Genomic DNA, 22,183 nt, shown 5'->3' on the forward strand with positions numbered 1-22,183 from the left:
GACCCCACGTAAATGATGTTTCTCACGAACGGTGCATGCGCCGGCCGTGAACGTATTCCAGTGCGCATGCTCCTAATCACGTCGCAAATAGTCAATGCTTTCGACGTGAACGTAATTTACGCAAAGCCCTATTCGCGAACGACTTACGCAAACGACGCAAAATTCGACGCTGTCCCGACGTCCATACTTAACATTGGCTATGCTTCATATAGCAGGAGTAACGTTACGCCGGAAAAAGCCTTACGCAAACGACGTAAAAAAATCCGCCAGGCGCACATACGTTTCTGAATCGGCATATCCAGCTCATTTGCATATTCTACGCTGAAATCGACGGAAGCGCCACCTAGCGGCCAGTGTAAATATGCACCCTAAGATACGACGGCGTAGGAGACTTGCTCCACTCGTATCTTAGCCTAATTTAAGCGTATCTGGTTTCCAGCTTACGCTTACATTTACGACGGCGTAGATTCAGAGTTACGACGGGTTATCTACTGATACGCCGGCGTAACTGTCTCTGAATCTAGCCCATAGTTTTTGAAAAACGTCATTTTAAATGATCGTGTGTGGGCTACACATCATTTTTCGGCTTCTGAAAAACGACAAAAAAAAATTCGAACATGCTGCATTTTTTAACGTAGTTTTAAACAATGTCGTTTTTCGGGTTGTAAAAAATTATCGTGTGTGGGCTAAAACGACGTTTTAAACCCGCGCATGCTCAGAAGCAAGTTATGAGACGGGAGCGCTCGTTCTGGTAAAACTACCGTTCATAATGGAGTAAGCACATTCATCACGCTGTAACAGACAGAAAAGCGCAAATCGTCTTTTACTAACACGGAATCGGCTAAAGCAGCCCAAAGGCGATTAGAACTTCCCCTTTAGAGTGCCGTCGTACGTGTTGTACGTCACCACGCTTTGTTCATAATTTTTTTTAAACGATGGTGTGTGGGCAACGTCGTTTTTAATGATGAAGTTGGAAAAACTTTGTTTTTTGGACATGCTGAAAAACGTTCGTGTGTACGTGGCATAAGTCCTGGAGAGCAGCCCCCATCCTTGGAAAATTTGCTCTCTTGAAATTAGGTGTTTTTATATTTCCCATATGTGATTTTTGCTTACAGCGAACATCAAATGAAATCATGTTATGGTCACTGCTACCCAGGTGTTCCTTTATCTGAACATTAGTAATACGCTCTGCTTTTTTTGAGATTACCTGGTCCAACAGAGCATCATTCCTAGTTGGGGCCTCAATAAACTGGACCATAAAATTGTCCTGTAATAGGTTTTTACATTTTTGCCCTTTAACTGTCCCAGCAGTGCCATTACTCCAGTCAATTTCTGGGTACTTAAAATCCCTCATTATTATCACCGTCGCAGCCCTTTCCATCTGTGCAAGGAGCTGACTCTCCATCTCCTCATTAACATTGGGTGGTCTATAACAAACTCCAATGATTAACTTTGAACTACACACATCTGTATGCAGTTCCACCTATAATGCTTCAGACTCATCACACTCTCCATCCACCAGGTCCTCTTTCACACTCACTTTGAGATCACTTCTCACATAGAGACAGACCCCTCCACCTTTCCTTTTTACCCTGTCTTTCCGAAAGAGTGCATAGCCAGGAATATTAATAGCCCCGTCATGTAAGGAATGAAGCCAAGTTTCAGCAATACTGATTACATCATAGCTCTCCTGATGCAACATAGCTTACACCTCACCTATTTAGCTTGGCAGACTTCTGGCATTGGTGAACAAACACTTTAATGCATTAATATATTTTGACCGGTCACATACTATCCTCTTGGGTGTTCCGAGATTGCAACTAGGACTTGATATTGGTCATCGCTAGGTATGTGACATTACAGATAAGGATTAACGAGGGATAAATTGTATGGGTTGACCAATTATGCACTTACAGAACAAAAAGATTGTCCCAAAGTGCATATGCTTTTCCATTTTATTTCTCCATACCTCCAGATGAAAAGTCTTCAAGGAATGGCTTAAAGCAAATGGCCTCGTTGAGGCCGGGAGGTAGGGTGGCTTTAAGGATATGTATCCACCGCAGCTCCGAAATGCATTGGATCCATGTTTTACTCTTTATTCTACTGTATGTATTTCAACAATACACAATATAGAAGTATTCAGCGCTGGAATAAAATTAAATTAAGAGAAAAAAAAATTGCTAGCCAGCACTCACGATCGCCTCTGTATACACTCAATAGTGTCTTCCGACTATGAGCTAAGACTCGGCTGAGAGTGCTGACACATGTGAGTGTACTGACTTTTTGTTTTTTAATAAATGCCGTTTTGCTACTGAGAGCATTGGATCTCTCTTCCTTTTTATTCCATATGTCCAATCTTTTGCTGTGATCTATGGGCCACTTATTGTTATCTGGAGTTATCAAGCGACCTTCTGATCGATGCCATTAGGACCTGTGATTGATTACTATGCTAAGTGACCTTTCTAAGGTCAAATCTATGAGGTGAGAGGCCACTTTTTGGTGGAGGACTTCTATCTGGTCACCTGGTCTGAATCTGCACCACTTAATTGAAAATCTACATGGATTTCTCTTATACACCTTCACTTATGGACTTCTTTTTTGTACCATTTATTTAATCTAATTTTTGTGCTGCACTGTTTCACTGTATATGTATTTCAACAATAACATTTATATTTTTTTCTATATACAATTTAATCTCAGAGCCTTAAAAGTCCAGCTTATAGTGAAACTGCACTTTGCTATAACTTGGCTTCTGATTGTGCCAAAAAATATTTTGCAATAAATTTACGATATATCAAGTATGATCCAATTACTGTTGCCATAGGTAACCCTTTCTCTGGTGCTCTTTGCCAGGCCATTTTTTTGTTTTATATGCCTTTTGGTTACGGCAACAGCATCCTACTCGGTGAATGATCTACTAGTGGCCACTCTACTCAGGTGGCCAAAACTTGTGCTGAGCCGGCCTCCACTATATAAAACCTGTTATCTTAATCATATAGTTCAGGACACACGCAAGAGTGTTAATACTCCATGGGTCATAGGTGTGTACATTCAGATGATTGGACTTTGGCGAAGCTTTAAAGGCACCTCTCCTATGCGCCTCCCCTATAACCTCACCCCACTCCACAAATCTGTAGTTTTTGCTAGCATCTGAAGGTGATGGACCTTAGCTCCTTCAAAAAGAATATCGGCCTTAGCTTAACCAGTTTATTATCTTTCTTCGGATTGTTCATTCAACCCCCTCACGGTCTTCCAGTGTAAACATAAAAACAGTGAATCGGGATCAGCGCAACCTATGGGAGCCATACCCTGACCCCACAATGTGGGCTAGCCTGTTATGTTGCTTTGAGCACTGTGTCCTTCATGGGTGCTCACTTTGGCACAACACATGGAATAAGCCACAGGGTGCTGTACAGGGCCATGGTCTATTGCTATAGAACCTAGTCCCTAATGACCCCACTTGGTGTATGCCCATCATGATGGGTGAAGCCTAGACTTTATACTGTATATGGTCCAGAATCATGGACAGGTAAGACCAGGTCACCACCCTGTAGCTCTGATTGTCACTGTAAAAATAGGGCTATGTTTGAAATGTATTCCCTTCACAGTGTAAACTTTTTAAAACTTGGTGCCAAAATTCAACCATTCAGAGCTTGGTCTCAGGTTAATGATCAGGTGCTAAATCACCCCACTGTTGCTCACATTACTGCTACTTCGGCCTAGATCCCTTATAAGGTACTCGGGCACTTCTTCCTGTCCTTTTCCCACAAGAATTGCTACAGGACAGGTCTACACCTGGGTTACCGCATACTCCTTCTGGACACACTTGCCCTATCCTCTGCCCCCTATTCCATGAGTACCCCACCGGGGAATGCTCTCACTTGAAGGAAGCCAATACAAAATTGTAGGCAAACAGTCACTCTGCCAAAGGCCTACAATACACTCAACCTCAGAGTGGCAGTACATCCCTTGCACCAGAGCAGGATCTGGCTTTAACGCTGATCTCGGCATCAGATTCTAGCTAATTTTCAGGCATGCAACAAGTGGCCTATTTGGCTAAAGCAGAATTCTATGCATCTGTGTCAGTTCTTCAGAGAGATGAAGGCCTTTAACCACTTGTCCTCGTGAAGATCTACCCCCCTTAACCACTTCAGCCCCAGAGGATTTGGCTGCCCAATGACCGGGCCATTTTTTTGAGATTCGGCACTGGGCGGTTTAACTGATCACCTTAACGGTTTTTATTTTTTTTGCTATAAACAAAAAAAGAGCGAAAAATTTTGAAAAAGCAATATTTTTTACTTTTGCTATAATAAATATTCCCAAAAAAATATATAAAAAAAATAATTTCTTTCCCAGTTTATGCCAATATGTATTCTACATATTTTTGGTAAAAAAAATCGCAATAAGCGTATATTGATTTGGTTTGCGCAAAAGTTATAGCATCTACAAAATAGGGGATAGATTTATGGCATTTTTATTAATATTTTTTTAAACTAGTAATGGCGGCAATGTGCGATTTTTATCGTGACTGCGACATTATCGGACACTTATCGGACACATCGGACACTTTTTACGCTATTTTGGGACCATTGCCATTGTCATTTATACAGCGATCAGTTCTATAAAAATGCACAGATTACTGTATAATTAACTCTTGCAAGAAAGGAGTTAACCACTAGAGGGTGAGGAAGGGGTGTCATAGGGAGTGGTTTTAACTGTGTGGGGGCTGGGCTACAAGTGACACAACAGTGATCACTGCTCCCGATGACGGGGAGCAGTAGATCACTGTCCTGTCACTAGGCAGAACAGGGAAATGCCTTGTTTACATCTCCCCATTCTGCAGGTGCGGGACACCAGCGGACATCGAGTCCGCAGGCACGGTCGCGGAGCTTGCTGCAGGGGTGCGCGTCCTCACTGCGGCAATTTCAAAGCAATGTACAGGTACGTTGCTTTGAGCAACCGTGCCATTCTGCCAAAATAAATGTACGGCAAGAGGTTAATGACCAGAACACTTTTTGAGATACGGGACAGCGTTATTTTAACTGACAATTGCACGGTCAAGCAACCCTGTACCCAGATAAAATCTATGTAATTTTTTTTGGTGGTATTTCGATCACCACAGCGTTTTTTTCTTTGTGTGCTATAAACAAAAAAACAATAAAAAATAAATAAAAACATTTTTTTTTCTTTCCGCTATAAAACATATTCAATCTAAAATAAAAAAAATTAAATTTCTTCAAATCAACACACACTGTGAGATGCAAAATTTGCTCTCATCAGAAAAGAAGACGTTGGACCACTGAGCAACAGACAAGGTCTGTTTTTTTTTTTTTTTAGCCCCAGGTAAGACGCTTCTGGCGTTTGTTGTTCAGGAGTGGCTTGACAAGATGAATACGACATTTGAAGCCCATGTCCAGGATCCGTCTGTGTGTGGTGGCTCTTGATGCACTGACTCCAGCCTCAGTCCACACCTTGTGAAAGTCCCCAACACTTTTGAATGGCCTTTTCCTGACAATCCTCTGCAGGCTGCGGTCATCTCTGCTGTGTATGCACCTTTTTCTTCTACACTTTTTCCTTTGACATAACTTTCTATTAATGTGTTTTGATACAGCACTTTGGGAACATCCAACTTCTTTTGCAATTACCTTTTTGAGGCCTTTTGAGGGTGTCAATGATGGTGTATACCTGGGAGAGAGGGTAGAAATAACAGTATAAAAACAGTGCTAATGATGCAAAAAGGAAAAAATACGAGAACCCCAATACTACTCTTGTCAATAGATGCGGAAAAAGCAATTGACAGGGTAGACTGGGGATTTATGATGATACGCCCCAACACCTAGGATTGGGGGGCCAAAATCATGCATTGGATTAAAAAGATGGTCAAAGATAATGGGAAAATGTCGCCGTCTTTCGAAATGTACAATAAAACCAGGCAGGGATGCCCACTCTTGCCACTCCTATATGTTTTATCGATGAAACCATTTCTTGCGGAACAACGGAGATATAGGAGGAGTAGGGGAAGAAGGACATAGATTGCGGCATACGCTGATGATATTTTAATGTACGTAACCAACCCAAGGGTGACTGCCAAATATAATCAGAGAAATAAAAAAAAGGTCAACTTTTAATTTTTAAGATCAATCCCATAAAAACAGAAATATTAAACCTAGGAGTGGAAAAAAATAAGCACTTGCACTACAAAGGGAATTCCCATTTACATGGGTGAGAAGAGAGCTGACATATTTAGGAATTAAATTGACATCTTCAGCTGAGAAATTATACCTGGCAAACTTTATCACATCACTTTATTACACAGCAATCTATATCGTGAATTGAAAGGATAAATATGTTTAAAATGGTGATTCTCCCAAAAATGCTATCAATTGCTATACCGCAGATTTTTTTTTTAAATAATAAAAACGTTGATGATAAAATATATATATGGCAAAGTAAAAAGCAGAGAGTAAAATGTGCACTAATCACTAGAAAAATAAAACATGGAGGTTCAACCGTTTTAGACATAAATAGATTAAATAGATATTATAGGTCAGTTATTATCTTGCGAATGGGTCATTGAAAACGGTGAAAAAAAATGGATTAGGATTGAAAACACCTTTAAATAGAACACCCCTGCGCAAAAATATATGGGTACCACGAAAATATAGAACATTAGACTTGGAAGTACACGATTTAACAAAAAATGTATTTAAAATCGGAGACGCAATATACAGACAAAAAAAATAGAAGTATAATTCACCATTAATTGCACTCACAGGAACCAATTTTTTCTGCCCAGGAAAGGGGACACGATTTGGTGCTAGAATGGGGAATGTGGGTGGTGATGTAGCGCTACGTGTGAGCCAAAAAGCAATGGCTGTGTACACCTAATGGGGTGTGACCATATATTGTGACACAAAGGATGTAATGGCAAAAATTGCACCACAACAAAATGTGAAATACAAATCAATAAAGTGAACAATATAAACAAAAATGTAATATAGTGTCCATAAACAATTAAACGATGAAGATGTCATGAGATGGTGAAGAACCGCAACCGTTGGACCCAAATGTCGTACGACAGTGGATCGATCGAGCTTGGAATGTCCCACAAAGATGTCACTGGAAGTCCCGAAGGAAATGGAGTCTACCTTCTAGGCAGTCAGATGTCATCAACCCAGGAAAGGGCAGGAAGACCAGATGTTCATCGGCCACCGACTACTCCAATACTGAAGATCCTAGTAAACTGTGGGTATGGCAATCATAAAAGATCCTCCAAGCATCCAAACACGATCTGGTTCAGTTAAGTGAGAACCCTGGCATGGGTACTGTAAATCAACTGGAGAGGGCTCAAAAAAAACCTTATCTTCCACAAATTCATGTAAAGAGAAGAAAAAAATGGGGGCTCCAATGGTGTAGGTCATAAAGAGGTTTTAATGAAAAAAACAATATACATAATAAAATATAAAAAAAGGTGATCACAATTCATAAGTATTAAAAGCAATATGGGGAGCAAAACGCATGGCCCGACGTGTTTCGTTCCAATAGGACGTCTACAGGGGCATTAACCTGCTCCCCCATATTGCCATATATTTATAATGAAACATAAAAGGCCATACTCAATGGCCAGCCAATCAAACAGGATGTGGTAAGTGGAACCGTGAGTTTTGTCACATTCCTGTGTAGCTGCTTCACTGCCGTTCAGGGTTCATTCTTTGTTACACTTATTTTTGTTTTAGGGTAGCGCACATATTTTTTCCCTTTTAGAATGGGGAATGCACAACTAAGGGATATCGCACTACACGGAAAGATGAGAACACTACAGGATCTAAAAGAAAGGAAAGGGTGGAAGATAAGTAAATTTGGAAAATTTACAATTAAAACATTTGACAAAGCAATACCACAACTAATTAGAGATGGAGATAATCTAAATGCTCTGAAAAAAACACTGCAGTATGCAACCCCCTTTGAAACATGATATATCAAAAGTATATGGAATTTTGACAGATTTGGAAGGACAAGAGACACCCTCTTATATAGGAAAATGGGAAAAAGAAATGGGAATGAAACTAGAGGAACAGCAAGTTAAAAGAATGATAGGATCAGTATACAACACAACAGATAAAAACAATAGAAATTAACTATAAGTTCCTCACAAGATGGTATTTGACACCAGATTAAATCTATAGATACCAGCCAGACAAATCTCCACAGTGTTGGAGGGAATGCAAACAAAGGGGTACATTGATGCACATCTGGTGGGATTACCCGAAAATAAAGGAATACTGGCAGGAAATTCTGGAATACTCAGAAGACATAACTGGAGAAAAGATGGTTAATCGTCCTCAGATGTGTTTATTTCATGGACTACAAGACTCAAATTGGCATTACAGGAAAACATTAATTCCAATATTGAACGAAGCATAAAAGAATAGTTTGGGCGAATAGAATTCTACAATACAATGTAATACCTAGGCAGTAGAGAAAAAGGACAATCTGGAAAATACAACAATATATGGGGAAAATGGAAAGAATTTAAAGCATGACTGATACCTGGAAAAGATGACAGAGGTTGGTAGGGCCTGACCAGTCCAGTATAGGAAATAAGAAAAAGGGCCCAGAACAGGTGTAGGGGGTGGGGGTGGGAGGCAGAGGAGTGGTTGGGGGTGGGAGAAAAAGAGTAGGGGAGAAATTGAATTATCTTGGAAAGCTAGATCTAAAGGGGAAAACTATAACTTTAGATTAAGATTTTATTATAATAATTAAAATTTGAAATAATCTGATATAGAAGAAAATGGAAAATGAATAAAGTGTTGGGAAAAGATACCACAATGATGTGAAACCGAGAAGGAGACAGTAAATGAACGTAAAGTTGAATACGCCTCCCTAAAGGGTTTTGCTGAAGTGGTCAAGAAAAAAAACTAAACTCGCAGTGTTTGGAGGAGGAGGAATGATGCCTTTGACTCCCAAGAACACCATCCCCACCGTCAAACGTGGAGGTGGAAACATTATGCTTTGGGAGTGTTTTTCTGCTAATGGGACAAAACAACGTCACCACATCAAAGGGACAATGGACGGGGCCATGTACCGTCAAATCTTGGGTGAGAACCTCCTTCCCTCAGCCAAGGCATTGAAAATGGTTCGTGGTTGGGTAATTCAGCATGGCAATGACCCAAAACGCACGGCCAAGGCAACAATCGAGTGGCTCAAGAAGCACATTAAGGTCCTGTAGTGGCCTAGCCAGTCTCCAGACCTTAATCCCATAGAAAATATGTGGAGGGAGCTGAAGGATCGAGTTACCAAACATCAGCCTTGAAACCTTAATGACTTGGAGAGGATCTGGAAAGCAGAGTGGGACAAAATCCCTCCTGATGTGTGTGCAAACCTGGTGGCCAACTACAGGAAACATCTGACCTCTGTGATTGCCAACAAGGGTTTTGCCAGCAAGTACTGTCATTTTTTGTAAAGGGGTCAAATATGTATTTCACTCATTTAAAATGCAAATCAATTAACTTTTTTGAAATTAGTCTTCCAGGGGCCACCTAGGGCGAGAGGAGGAGTGACCTAGGCGGCCGGGACAGGAAGTCCCATTAAAAAGGACCCCCCCCCCAAAAAAAATTACGTGCCAAATGTGGCATGTCAGAGGGGGCGAGTGCTTAAAGCGGAAGTTCCACTTTTGGGTGAAACTCCACTTTAAGGGAGTTTTTATTTTTATTTAAAAGCAGAGTTCAGTCATTTTTTTTGTTTTATTAAAAGTCAGCAGCTACAAAAAAAGTGTATCTTCTGACTTTTAATAAAGAGACTCGCCTGTCCCACAATCCAGCGACGTGGCCACCCGAACCCTCCATTCTGTCCACTGCGCTGGCAATACTACTGTGGGCATCCGGCTGTGGCAGCTTTACAGCCAGGTGCACCTGTCTCACTGTGCTGTCCTGCATAGCCGGGCAATCTTCTGGGACCTGTGATGTGTCTCAGAAGATCGCAGGGAGAAAGGGCCGCCTAGGCGGTTCAAGCGGAAATGAGAGCTTGTCGGTAATGATGTGATGCATCGCGGAATCGAATCGTTGATCAGATAATCAGTCAGTAATAATATGAGCTGATTTATATATGTTACGGTATTGAGCTGAGTGTTCCCTCTGGATGGTATTGTATTATGATTGGATGTAAGAATTCAAACTGTTTGTAACTTGGATTTTAACATGACTTGTCAACTAATAGTGGCACAGCAAGTTGAGTAACATGCTAAATCCAAACTATTGCTGCACTCCTTGGTATCTTTATTTAAGCATTTAAATCACATCACAGGTATGACAGGAACAGGAAAGGTAACAAGTATCACGCTGAACCTCATGAGGTTTGAGTAAGCTCTGACTTTAGCGTGATTTGTGTTACCTTTCTTGTTCCTGTCATACCTGTGATGTGATTTTTTTAATGCTTCACTAAAGATATCAAGGAGTGCAGCAATATTCCAGATTTTGCATTTTACCGAATCTCAGACAAGCTGTGCAGCACCCTGGGTTCCAGTTCATGTGAGAGTCAATCACTCACCTAGAGCGGTGTTTCTTTGGCTATACAACACACGTTGAGTTTTGGATGTTTGACCCAGTGCTGTAAACTTTTTATGTTTTTTAAAAAAAAGATTTACCTGGTAAGAAATCTGGTCAGGTGAAAGCAACACTCTGATATGAAAATTACCATTGTTTGAAACATTTCAGCCCTTTTCATAGCGGCCTTTTTCCATATTTGTCTACGCAGGACCACACCAGATGCTTTAGGATTGCAGGTTGATTACTGGCTAACTTGTGACCGGAGAAAAGAGAGAGAGGGAGGAGGGAAAAACACTCTGCGCAGTATTTTCCGTTCTGTGGTTGTATCACGCTTGCCTGGACCAGACACCCCACTTGGAAGCATGAGTCTAAGTGTGGTGACTACGGAGCCAAAAAATAAGAAAGGTAAAGTTACAAATGGTCTTATGTTTGTATATATGCTCTCCGCGTTGCAGGCTATGCCCTATATCTTGGTGTTATTTACTGGTTGCCATGGGTTACCCCCAGTGTCCGTCATGTTTAATTGCCATCACATGGTGGGTGTATGGAGGTGTGTATAAGGGGGGAACCAATGCGCAAACCAACCTAACCCGTGCACTGAGAACTAAACACATTAATTAAAACCTTTAAACTGAGCAGCAGCCACAACTAAGTAGTGCTCACACACTGATGTCAAGTTAAAGTAGGGGGGTGTAATGGCGCCTGCTGATAATAAATAAATAAACGTGATAATTTATGTGAGTAATAAAAATGGGTTTCACTCCAAAATATTAACCATCCAACATCAACTGACTGATGTGGAGGGTGAATAGAGTGATATTAATAAATAAGCACAGATAAGGATACCATCCAGAGCCCAGTGCTCCCGCACTAACTCTATATTTGATGTATACCGTGAATGAAAACAAGAATAAAAAATCAGTGAAACCATCCATCCAATGCAACAAAATGTAATTTTGTACACGGAGGGAATTTTTCATATGTGCACTTAGTCACTCGCACTGTGACATTGGATGGATGCTTTTCATTCACGGTATACATCAAATATAGAGTTAGTGCGGGAGCACTGGGCTCTGGATGGTATCCTTATCTGTGCTTATTTATTAATATTACTCTATTCACCCTCCACATCAGTCAGTTGATGTTGGGTGGTTAATATTTTGGAGTGTATGGAGGTGTGCTTTGTTATCCATATAGAATACAATACTGTTTGTCTGTTTACATTTATAAAATTTGATTAAGCCCCGTTGGCGTTCAGAGGGTGGGGCCAAGGGTATGACTGCTTTGGGCATCCATTCGGGGGATGGCATTCACAGGACAGACTGCCGCTGGGTAGTTTTAGACATTCTGCCACACACTCTCTAGGGGTTTGACTATCGGCTGGCCACCAGACGACCCGCCTTCTGACAGCCAACATCAAACGGGACCATCATTTCCACAATGAGTTAGGGCAATACTTATAAACCTGGTAAAGTCTCTGCCAGGAAATCATAGTCATTTGGCAATGTGGGTTGTAAAGGAACCTGCAGCCATGAATTGTATCAGGTCGGAGTCTGTCATTAACATATGGAGAACCGGACCATCATTAATTTCCTCATAACTTATAAATCTGATAAAGGTCAACATAGACACTTCACACTGTGGGTTTTGACTCAGACCTGATGTAGCTCATGACTGCAGTTTTATCTTTAACCCACAGTGTCAAGTGTCTGCTTTCCAGAGACTTTATCAGGTTTATAGATTTTGCAAAGCTCAACATAATATCTGTGCGCTTGCAAAAAAACTGTAAACCTTAGTGACAAACTAAGTAAAACGAATACAATAAACCATTCGAGTAGAATGTGTAACAAGCTCCAACCAAACAACTCCCACCACCATGCTTGACTGTAGGCAAGACAAAATTGTCTTAGTACTCCTCACCTGGTTGCCGCCACACACGATTGACACCATTTGAACCAAATACGTTTATCTTGGTTTCATTAGACCACAGGACATGGTTCCAGTAATCCATGTCCTTAGTCTGCTTGTCTTCAGCAAACTCTTTGCAGGCTTTCTTGTGCATCGTCTTTAGGAGAGGCTTCCTTCTGGAGCGACAGCCATGCAGACCAGTTTGATGCAGTGTGCAGCGTATGATCTGAGCACTGACAGGCTGACCCCCCACCCCTTCAACCTCATACATCTATTTCCCAAAGACAACCTTTGGATATGACTCTAAGCACATTCACTCAATTCTTTGGTGGACCATGGCGAGGCCTGTTCTAAGTGGAACCTGTCCTGTTAAACCGCTGTATGGTCTTGGCCACCATGCTGCAGCTCAGTTTCAGGGTCTTGGCAATCTTCTTATAGCCTATGCTATTTTTATGTAGAGCAAAAATATTTTTTTTCAGATCCTCAGAGTTCTTAGCCATGAGGTGCCATGTTAAACTTCCAGTGACCAGTATGAGAGAGTGAGAGGGATAACACCAAATTTAACACACCTGCTCCCCATTCACAGCTGAGACCTTGTGACCCTAACGAGTCGCATGACACTGGGGAGGGAAAATGGCTAATTGGCCCCACATTGGACATTTTCACTTAGGGGTGTACTCACTTTTGTTTCCAGCTGTTTGAGTGGACAGCAAATTGACACTGTTTTACAAGCTGTACGCTCACTACTTGACATTGTAGAAAAGTGTAATTTCTTCAGTGTTGTCACGTGAAAAGATATGATGAAATATTTACAAAAATGTGAGGAGTGTACTCACTTTTGTGAGACTGTATAATTTATTTGTGTGTGTGTATATCTATCTATCTCCATATACAGTTGTATTCAAAATTATTCAACCCCCACTGAAATTGATTGTTTTGGCCAGTTTGACATTGATTTTGATCATTCAGTCATCCTGCTTACAATTAAATGAAAGAGGCACGTGTAGGTCAGATAAATATAACATAACATAACATAACATTTATAATAAAATAACCACAAATGTCTTTTCTGTGCTCACATCATTATCAGTTTTATTCAACCCCCAAGTGACATTCAATCTTAGTACTTAGTACAACATCCTTTTACAGTTATAACAGCTTTTAAACGTGAAGTATAGATTGACACAAGTGTCTTGCAGCGATCTACGGGTATCTTCGCCCCTTCGTCATGGGCAAAAGCCTCCAGTTCAGTCACATTCTTAGGCTTGCGCACGGCAACTGCTTTCTTTAAGTCCCACCAGAGGTTCTCAATCGGATTGAAGTCTGATGACTGCGATGGCTACTCCAAAATGTTCCAGCCTTTAATCTGCAACCATGCTCTAGTGGACTTGGAGGTATGATTGGGATCATTTTCCTGTTGAATGGTCCAACGTCTCCCAAGCCTCAGGTTTGTGACGGACTGCATCACATTGTCATCCACTATCTCCTGGTACTGAAGAGAATTCATGGTACCTTGCACACGCTGAAGCTTTCCTGTACCTGCAGAAACAAAACAGCCCCAAAGCATGATTGTTCCCCCGCCATGCTTCACAGTAGGCAAGGTGTTCTTTTCATCATAGGCCTTGTTCTTCCTCCTCCAAACATAGCGTTGATCCATGGGCCCAAACAGTTCTAAATTTGTTTCATCAGTCCACAGAACACAATCCCAAAACTTGTGTGGTTTGTCCACATGACTTTTGGCATACTGCAGTCGACTCTTCTTATTCTTTGGAGACAGCAAGGGGGTGCGCCTGGGAGTTCTGGCATGGAAGCCTTCATTACGCAGTGTGCACCGTATTGTCTGAGCAGAAACTTCAGTACCCACATTCAGCAGTCACACGGGGACTTTTCTCCACTCTACGCTTCAGGTAGCGCACAGCAGTCGAAGTCAGCATCTTCTTTCTGCCATGACCAGGTAGCGTTTCAACCGTGCCCTTTGCCTTGAGTTTGCGAATGATGCTTCCTATGGTGTCTCTTGGTATGTTTAACATCTTTGCAATCTTCTTATAGCCATTGCCCTTCCTGTGAAGAGTTATCACCTCTTCTCTTGTATTCCTGGACCATTCTCTTGACTTCACAATGTTTGTAACCACACCAGTAAATGTCTAGACGGAGCTGAGTATGACAGTCATTTTAAAGCTGCCTAATTGGTGCTTATTAGGCTTTATTGCTGCTCCCTTACATCCACAGGTGTTTTCAATACCTGATTGAAAACACTCCAATGAACCTCTGTTCTTCAGAGTGGTAGTCTTTAAGGGGTTGAATAATTGTGCAAATGAAGAATTCACAAAAGAAACATTTACTACTGTATTACAAAACCAATTGATGTCATTTTAGTTGCATATGGTTCTTTAAGAAGTCCTTGTAGGATTTCATTCTGAATACAATTACAAATGTACACTAAATTCCCTAAAACCCTTTACAGCATTGGGGGGTTGAATAATTTTGAACAAAACTGTGTGTGTATATATGTGTGTGTGTGTGTGTGTGTATGTATATATATATATATATATATATATATATATATATATATATATATATATATATATATATATAAAATGTTTTTTTTTTCCACATTTTATATTGACTTTATTTGCACAGATATGTCAATTTAGGATGAGTTCATCATTTGTTTAATGCACTTTCATTGTGTGTCTCGTGTGATTTATTAACTTATACCTAGCACAAGGATAGCGCACTTTTTTTTTTGTTTGGTAAGAGCTTATACAAAGTTCCATCTGATTTACATATTTAAAATGTCTTCCTTCCTTTCTCACATTTCTCAGTAGTAGGCCCTATACTTGAATCTAAGGACTTCTTCACACCAAAACGCTGTGGGGGGGAAAGGCGCTTTTCGTACGTGTGCTCTGCATACAAGCAAGCTGCATACATTGTTAGTGGCACCCCAAACACAAATCACAAAGCAGTGTGTTTGCAAGCACCAAATTGCATGATACTGCTGCTGCAGTACCATGCAGTTGGCTGCAGTACTTTTTCAACATTACTGCTTGCAATACTTTTTCCACAGTCCATTGCATTTTGTAGCACATTCAAATAAATGGGCTTTCAAAATGCAATGCAGGGAAATGTGCTGGAATCGTATGAAAACGTGCATGTTTCAGCATGAGCTGTCTCTTAGGGGCACACAGTCAAGGAGTTGGCCCTGGGCGTCACCAGACCTCTGCACGTCACTGTCAAGCCCCATCAAAATGTTGGACACATGTTTGCTACAATTCTTTTGCTGCAAGTTCTAGGAGTGCCTCAACTTACACTTGTTTATTGACTATATGACTGTAGTTAGGGCTGCTGATAAGGCAGTATAGCCAGCCCTCCTGTACTGGGCATGGGCCCCATCAGTTCAAAAGGGGGGGGCCCAGGCACCTACTGAGCAGAAGGGCCACTTTACTGTCTTATTGCAGACAACGATCCTCTTCTGTCTCCCTCTGCAGTGCTGCCAGCTTCTCCTCCTCTCCCTCTCTCTGGCTGCACTGCAAAGGGGATTGGTTCTAGCACATGCGCTGCTCCCATCTGCTGTCTGGGCCCCCCTGTGTGCCCCTTTCCCCAGCAGCACTGCCAGCATTCCTCTCTCGCCGGCAGCTGCTACGGGCACATGGGAATGATTATTTACTCTCCCTTCTTTTTCTGAATGAACACAGCGAGCGATCAGTATCAATCGCTCCTGTGTCCATTTATCACTGTTTACTATGCTTCAGTTTCTGAATGAGCAGGAAGTCCCAGAGCGCTTCTTATTCATTCTTCTGTGCAGCTGAGACTGTAAAGAAAGGGACTGATAGATCTATGTCCTCAGTCACTTTCATTCGGTCGGGGCCCTGTCACGTAGATTGTATAGGGCCCCATGATTTCCAACAGCAGCCCTGACTGCAGTGCACCCAGGCAAATATTTATCAATGTACAGTGGGGAAAATAATTATTTGATCCTCTGCAGATTTTGTAAGTTTGCCCACTTACAAAGAAATGAAGGGTCTATAATTTTTATTGTACGTGTATGTTAAATGATAGAGACATAATATCAACCAAAAATCCAGAAAAACACATGATACAAATGTTATAATTTGAGTTGCAGTTCAGTGAGTCAAATAAGTATTTGATCCCCTACCAAACACAATAATTCTGACTCCCACAGCTGGCTACAGTATGTGCTCATGTGGTATAGAGACTAGTCCTGTCAATTTAAGAAAATGCTTCTAATGACGATTTGATATGTGTATAAGACACCTATCCACAGAATTTTTCTTCCATTCAAACCTCATCATCATTGGCAAGACCAAGAGCGGTCAAAGGACATCAGGGACAAGATTGTAGACCTGCACTAAGCTGGAATGTGCTACAAGACCATCAGCAAGAAGCTTGGTGAGAAGGAGACAACTGTTGAAGGGATTATTTGCATATGGAAGAAATACAAAATAACCATCAATCACCCTCGGTCTGGAGCTCTGTGCAAGATTTTGCCCTATAAGGTAAGGATGATTATGAGAAAAGTAAGGGATCAGCCCAGAACTATACGGGAGGAGCTTGTGAATGATCTCAGGGGACCACAGTCACCAAACAAGCCATTGTTAACACAATACGCCACCATGGATTGAAATTCTGCAGGGCCTGCGAGGTCCACCTCCTTAAGAAGACGTGTACAGGCCCGTCTGAAATTTGATGATGAGCATCTAAATGATTTAGAGAAGGATTGGGAGAAAGTGCTGTGGTCAGATGAGACCAAAATTGAGCTCTTTGGCATTAACTCGACTCACTGTGTTTGGAGGAAGAAAAATACGGACTATGACCCTAAGAACACCCTCCCTACAGTCCAGCATTGAGGGGCCCATGGTCAAGGCCATGTATTGTAAAATCTTGGATGAGAACCTTCCCTCAGCCAGAACACTGAAGATGGGTCGTGGATGGGTCTTCCAGCATGACAATGACCCAAAACATACCACCAAGGCAACAAAGGAGTGGCTTAAGAAGAAGCACATTAAGGTCATGGAGTGGCCTAGTGGTCTCCAAACCTTACTCCTATAGTAAATTTATGGAGAGAGCTGAAACTTCGTGTTATACAACTGGAAAAAAAATGTTTTAAAATAAAAAATATAGCACTATATAGTGCTGTGTCCAGCCACTAACAATGTGCAAAAATTTGCTATAATCGTGCTCATGAAACCAAAGAACAAGTTGGCTGCAATAATTGCAATTAAACAAATGTATCCAAATTTCGTGGAAAGTGACTGTTGCTCCAACAAACCTTGTGTTTACATAAAACAAATGCATACTCAAAACTCCCACATGCGATTTCATAAAAGAACGTCCTTGTGCAAACAAATAATTCCAGAGTGCATGTGCATCACCACCGTGCTCTAAACAAAAAAAATTTGTCCGCTTACCAGATGAAATTATCCCGCCAAGAGATCATATGCATGTGTGTAATTTTACCTCTAAAGGTGGGTAGTCAACCAGCCTTAGTGGATTCAAGCTCATATATCTCACAACATATAATGGTGAAAACAGAGAAGGTTCAAAGTGCATTACTGTATATGAACTGGTTTTAATAAAAAACAAGATTGCACTTACAGCAAAAATGTTAACACCAGGCAGAAAACTATTCCTTGTGTGCTGACGTCACGCTATTGTCTCTGACCCAATAGAAGACATTGACTGGGAATGGAGGCTAGCACGTGACATCTACCTATTATGTTAAATGGAAGAACTCAGAAGTGTCTTAACATGCACAGGAACTCCTACAGAAGGAAATGGCCTACTTCTGTGTATTAAAATAGTTTTTGATGTATTTTAATACTGCAAATCACAGAATGGCTAACTGTATATTATTGTCTCAACTGTATGCGGTGTTACCAGTATAAAAATATTGCAGTATATGTAAAATTTAAATAAAAAATGAATAAAATTAAGTCTTGTGGTAACTGACCACCAGATACAGTAAAATGTAAATGTAATATCATATGAATAGGATTTAAAAATGTATAATGTATAATTTTAATATTTTTTTTATTTTTGTATACAGCTTTAAATCCTATTCATATTTATTATTATATTCATATTAAGATCCCTTTCACACTTTAGGCATTTTTCAGGCACTAAAGGGTGCCTGTAAAGCGCCTGCAAAATGCACCTGAGTGCTTTCACATTGAAGCGGCGGTGCACTTGTAGGACTTTAGAAAAAGTCCTGCAAGCAGTATCTTTTGAGCAGTTTAGGTTTGAAATCAATGGGCACCGCTGCCGAAGCACCCGCAAAGCGCTTCTTTAAGCGCATTTAACCCTTTATTCAACCGCTAGAGGGGGGTTAAAAGTGCCCCGCTAGTGCCGATGCTAAGGCGACGGTAAATGTGGTGAATTTACACACACACACACACCTATATGATCTCTTGGTTGGATCATTCCACCTGGTAAGCAGCCAATCTTTTTGTTTGGAGCATGGTGGTGATGCACATGCACTCTGGAATTATTTGTTTGCACAAGGACATTCTTTTATGAATCGCATGTGGGAATCTGGAATATACATTTGTTTTATGCAAACACAGATTCCGGGTAGTGGTCCATTCCTATGCAACCCAGACCCTGAAGACCTCTATGGGGGAATCCCATTGTGATGGACGAAGCCCAGACTATATACAGTTTGGCGTTCCTAACAGATAAGACGGGATCAACTTGTTAATCACTGGGAAGATATTTGAAATCTTTATACCATTCCCTATAGAGTAAACATATAAAATTTGACGCTAAAACTCAACCACTTAAAGCTCAGTTCTGGGTGCAAAACTAGGTGTTAAATCACATTACAGGTCACAGATTTTTACCACCACTTCAGCCTAGAAAATTTTTAAGGTCTTCAGGCGCTTCCTCCCACCTTTTTCCACAAGGGTTTACTACAGGACAGTCTACATCCAAGTTGTTACATTCTCCTTGTGAACATGCTTACCCTATATTCTGTACCCTACTGCACAAGTACCCCCATAAGGGATTACCCTCACACGTATGGTGGAGACCAGGTGAAAGGAAACCATTGCAAAACCACAAGCGAACGTTCACTCTGCTGAAGGCCCGCACAACACTTAACCTCAGTGTTTTGATGTTTCCTTTGTTTCAGAACAGGAACCAGCTCCAACAACGTCAGTATGTGATTCTTGCTCTAATTCAGGCATGCAACAAGTGACCTACTGGACAAAAGCAGAATTTTCTGCATCTGTCACAAATCAAAATTCACAAATAACTTTATTACAGCCATCTTTTCATAGGACTCAAAAATGCCACATCTCCCCAGTATGCCAGCCCTAAATGAGGCAGACACAGAAGGGAATAGCAGTATTGTATTAAGCTACAGAAGAATGCCGCTATATTGAAATGGGAGTTTCATGCACTATGCTTCCTAACACAGGGTTATTACGGCTGTCTGCAAGCTTTGGGGTTGTGCAGCTTGATTCCACTCCATCTTGCTATGCCCCCTTTGGTACATCTGGAAAGTCTACTACAAGAGTTGCTACACCCAAAATCTTTGCCAAACTCCTATCTAGTGGAAAAGGAGTTCACAAAGAAATAAGATCCCATTGAGGAGCCTGCAGTCTCAGACCTAAAAAAAAGAAAGCTGTACCTGTTGAAGATGCTGCTCCTTTCAAAAATTCTTCAGATAGAAATTTGAGGCGCTTCTAAAGGCTCTCTACTCTTTTAGGACCAGCCTTGCAACCAGCTCTTGCTGCATTTTTAGGATGTTAAACTGCAGCTAACTGAACCAGGACAATGAATACACATGGTGTTGTTTTTCAGGATAATGCTTCAACAGAGCAAATACAGCAACTACCTTCTGCTCTGCTTTTTTTGTGTGGATGCTCTAGAAGTCATGAGATAAATTTCCAGAATTTCCCTCATCTCCCTTAACATGCTCAGAATCTTATAGCTAAAAGCCTGGACAGCTGAAGTTGCCATATTCCTTTTTCAAACCCCCCCCCCCAGAGCATCTATCTTCTAAAAACACAGAGCACCTAAATGTTTCTAATAAGGCTTTTGTTCCTCCTTTTGGTTACAGGGCCCTGTTAGTCTTCCTCCAAAACCCTCCTTCCTGAGGGGGTACCAGTCTGATAATTAACCATCAAAAGGGCACTAGGAGCCATGCAGCCCTAAGGGAAGCAAGTCGCAAGGACAGAAACTCACTGTTGAGCGATCTCTGCAGTACACATACCAGGGGTGGAAAACTGGAAAGCAGACTACCTCAGCCACCACCACCTGGCTCAAGAGGAATGGGCACTACACCCAGACATATTCAATCTAATATGTCAGAAATGTAGGGTTCTAGATGTAGGCATCCTAGCCTCCAGATTCCGTAATGGACTTCCCCTGTTTGTAGTAAGGGTCAGGAATCATGCAGCCCTAGTCGTGGATTCCTTGATTATTTCCTGGTCTCCGCTTAGGCTTATCTATACCCTCCCGCCAATGCAATTTCTTCCTCGCCTGCTCAAAAAGATGGAACAAGAGAGGAAACCTGTGATTCTAATTGTACCAAACTGGCCCAGAAGAACCTGGTACACAGATCTATTTAAATTTTTAGCAGACAAATCTGGCCTCTTCCCAAGTCCTTCTATTCTATCCTGCTTGACAATCTCTAGCTTTAATGGCTGTCAAAACTCAAGTCTTAATGCCAAACTCCAGTTTTTTTTTTTTGCCCACCAGTGCCGCCTGTCAGTGCCCACCAGTAGATATCGGTCCCACCTATCAATGCCCACCATTGGTGCCTCATCAGTGCTGCCTATCAGTGTCACCCATCAGTGCCCATCGCTGCCACCTATTAGTGCCACCTATCATTGCCCTTCAGTGGCACCCATCAGCGCCACCTATCAGTGTCCATCAGTGCAGCCTCATCAGCGCACATCAATGAAGGAGAAAAATTACCTGTTTGCAAAACGTTATAACAAAATATAAAACTGTTGTCAAACAATGTCTGGCTAATCAAAATGCCTTAAGACATCTCACGACTGGTGTGGTTGATCTCTTGATTAAAGATCATGTGGAACAAATAGGCGTGGCTTTAAATTTTAGTTGCGACAGTATGCTGGTAGTTTCTCGTTTTCATCTCTCACATGGGTTTCCTGTCGGTATATATTGTATGGCACTTTGGGTAAACCTTAGTGTAAGAAGCATTTAATACGCATGGCCTTTGAGAGACAATAACAAAATAATGACAATGCTGATTCAATAATCTATATTATTCTTCCGTGTGAAAATTCATGCACAATAAATCATTTAACTGTGGTGATCAAATAACGTCCTCCAAATAATACATGAAAATAATTTTAACCACTTCAGCCCCTTCCTGACCAGAGCTCTTTTTGCGATATGGCACTGCGTCGTTTTAACTGATAATTGCACGGTCGTGCAACGTTGCACCCAAGCAAAATTTACGTCCTTTTTTCCCACAAATAGAGCTTTCTTTTTGGTGGTATTCGATCACCTCTTCTATTTTTTACTTTTTTATTTAATATCAAATTTTTCAAGTGATTCTAACTGTAGGGGGTGGGGACTCACAAGGGGAGGAGACCGATCTGTGTTCCTCTGTACTGGGAACACACATCGGTCTCCTCACCTCTGACAGGACGTAGATCTGTGTGTTTACACGCACAAATCCACGGTCCTGCTGTTATTGCGGGCAATCACGGTTTGCCCACCGGGCACACGCATCA

The 22,183-nt window shown here is 41.4% G+C and overlaps 1 protein-coding gene across 1 annotated transcript in view; it reads left to right on the forward strand.

Annotated features, from left to right (window-relative positions):
• The window catches only part of PACS1 (phosphofurin acidic cluster sorting protein 1), a 288,112-nt gene that overhangs the window by 245,023 nt on the left and 20,906 nt on the right, over positions 1-22,183 (forward strand). The window contains exon 22 of the mRNA XM_040328826.1: positions 10,753-10,949. Within this exon, the coding sequence (XP_040184760.1) occupies positions 10,753-10,949 (197 nt within the window). The remainder of the gene's footprint in view (positions 1-10,752; positions 10,950-22,183) is intronic.

This window comes from Rana temporaria, chromosome 11 (assembly GCF_905171775.1).
Source record: "Rana temporaria chromosome 11, aRanTem1.1, whole genome shotgun sequence".
NCBI lineage: Eukaryota > Metazoa > Chordata > Amphibia > Anura > Ranidae > Rana > Rana temporaria.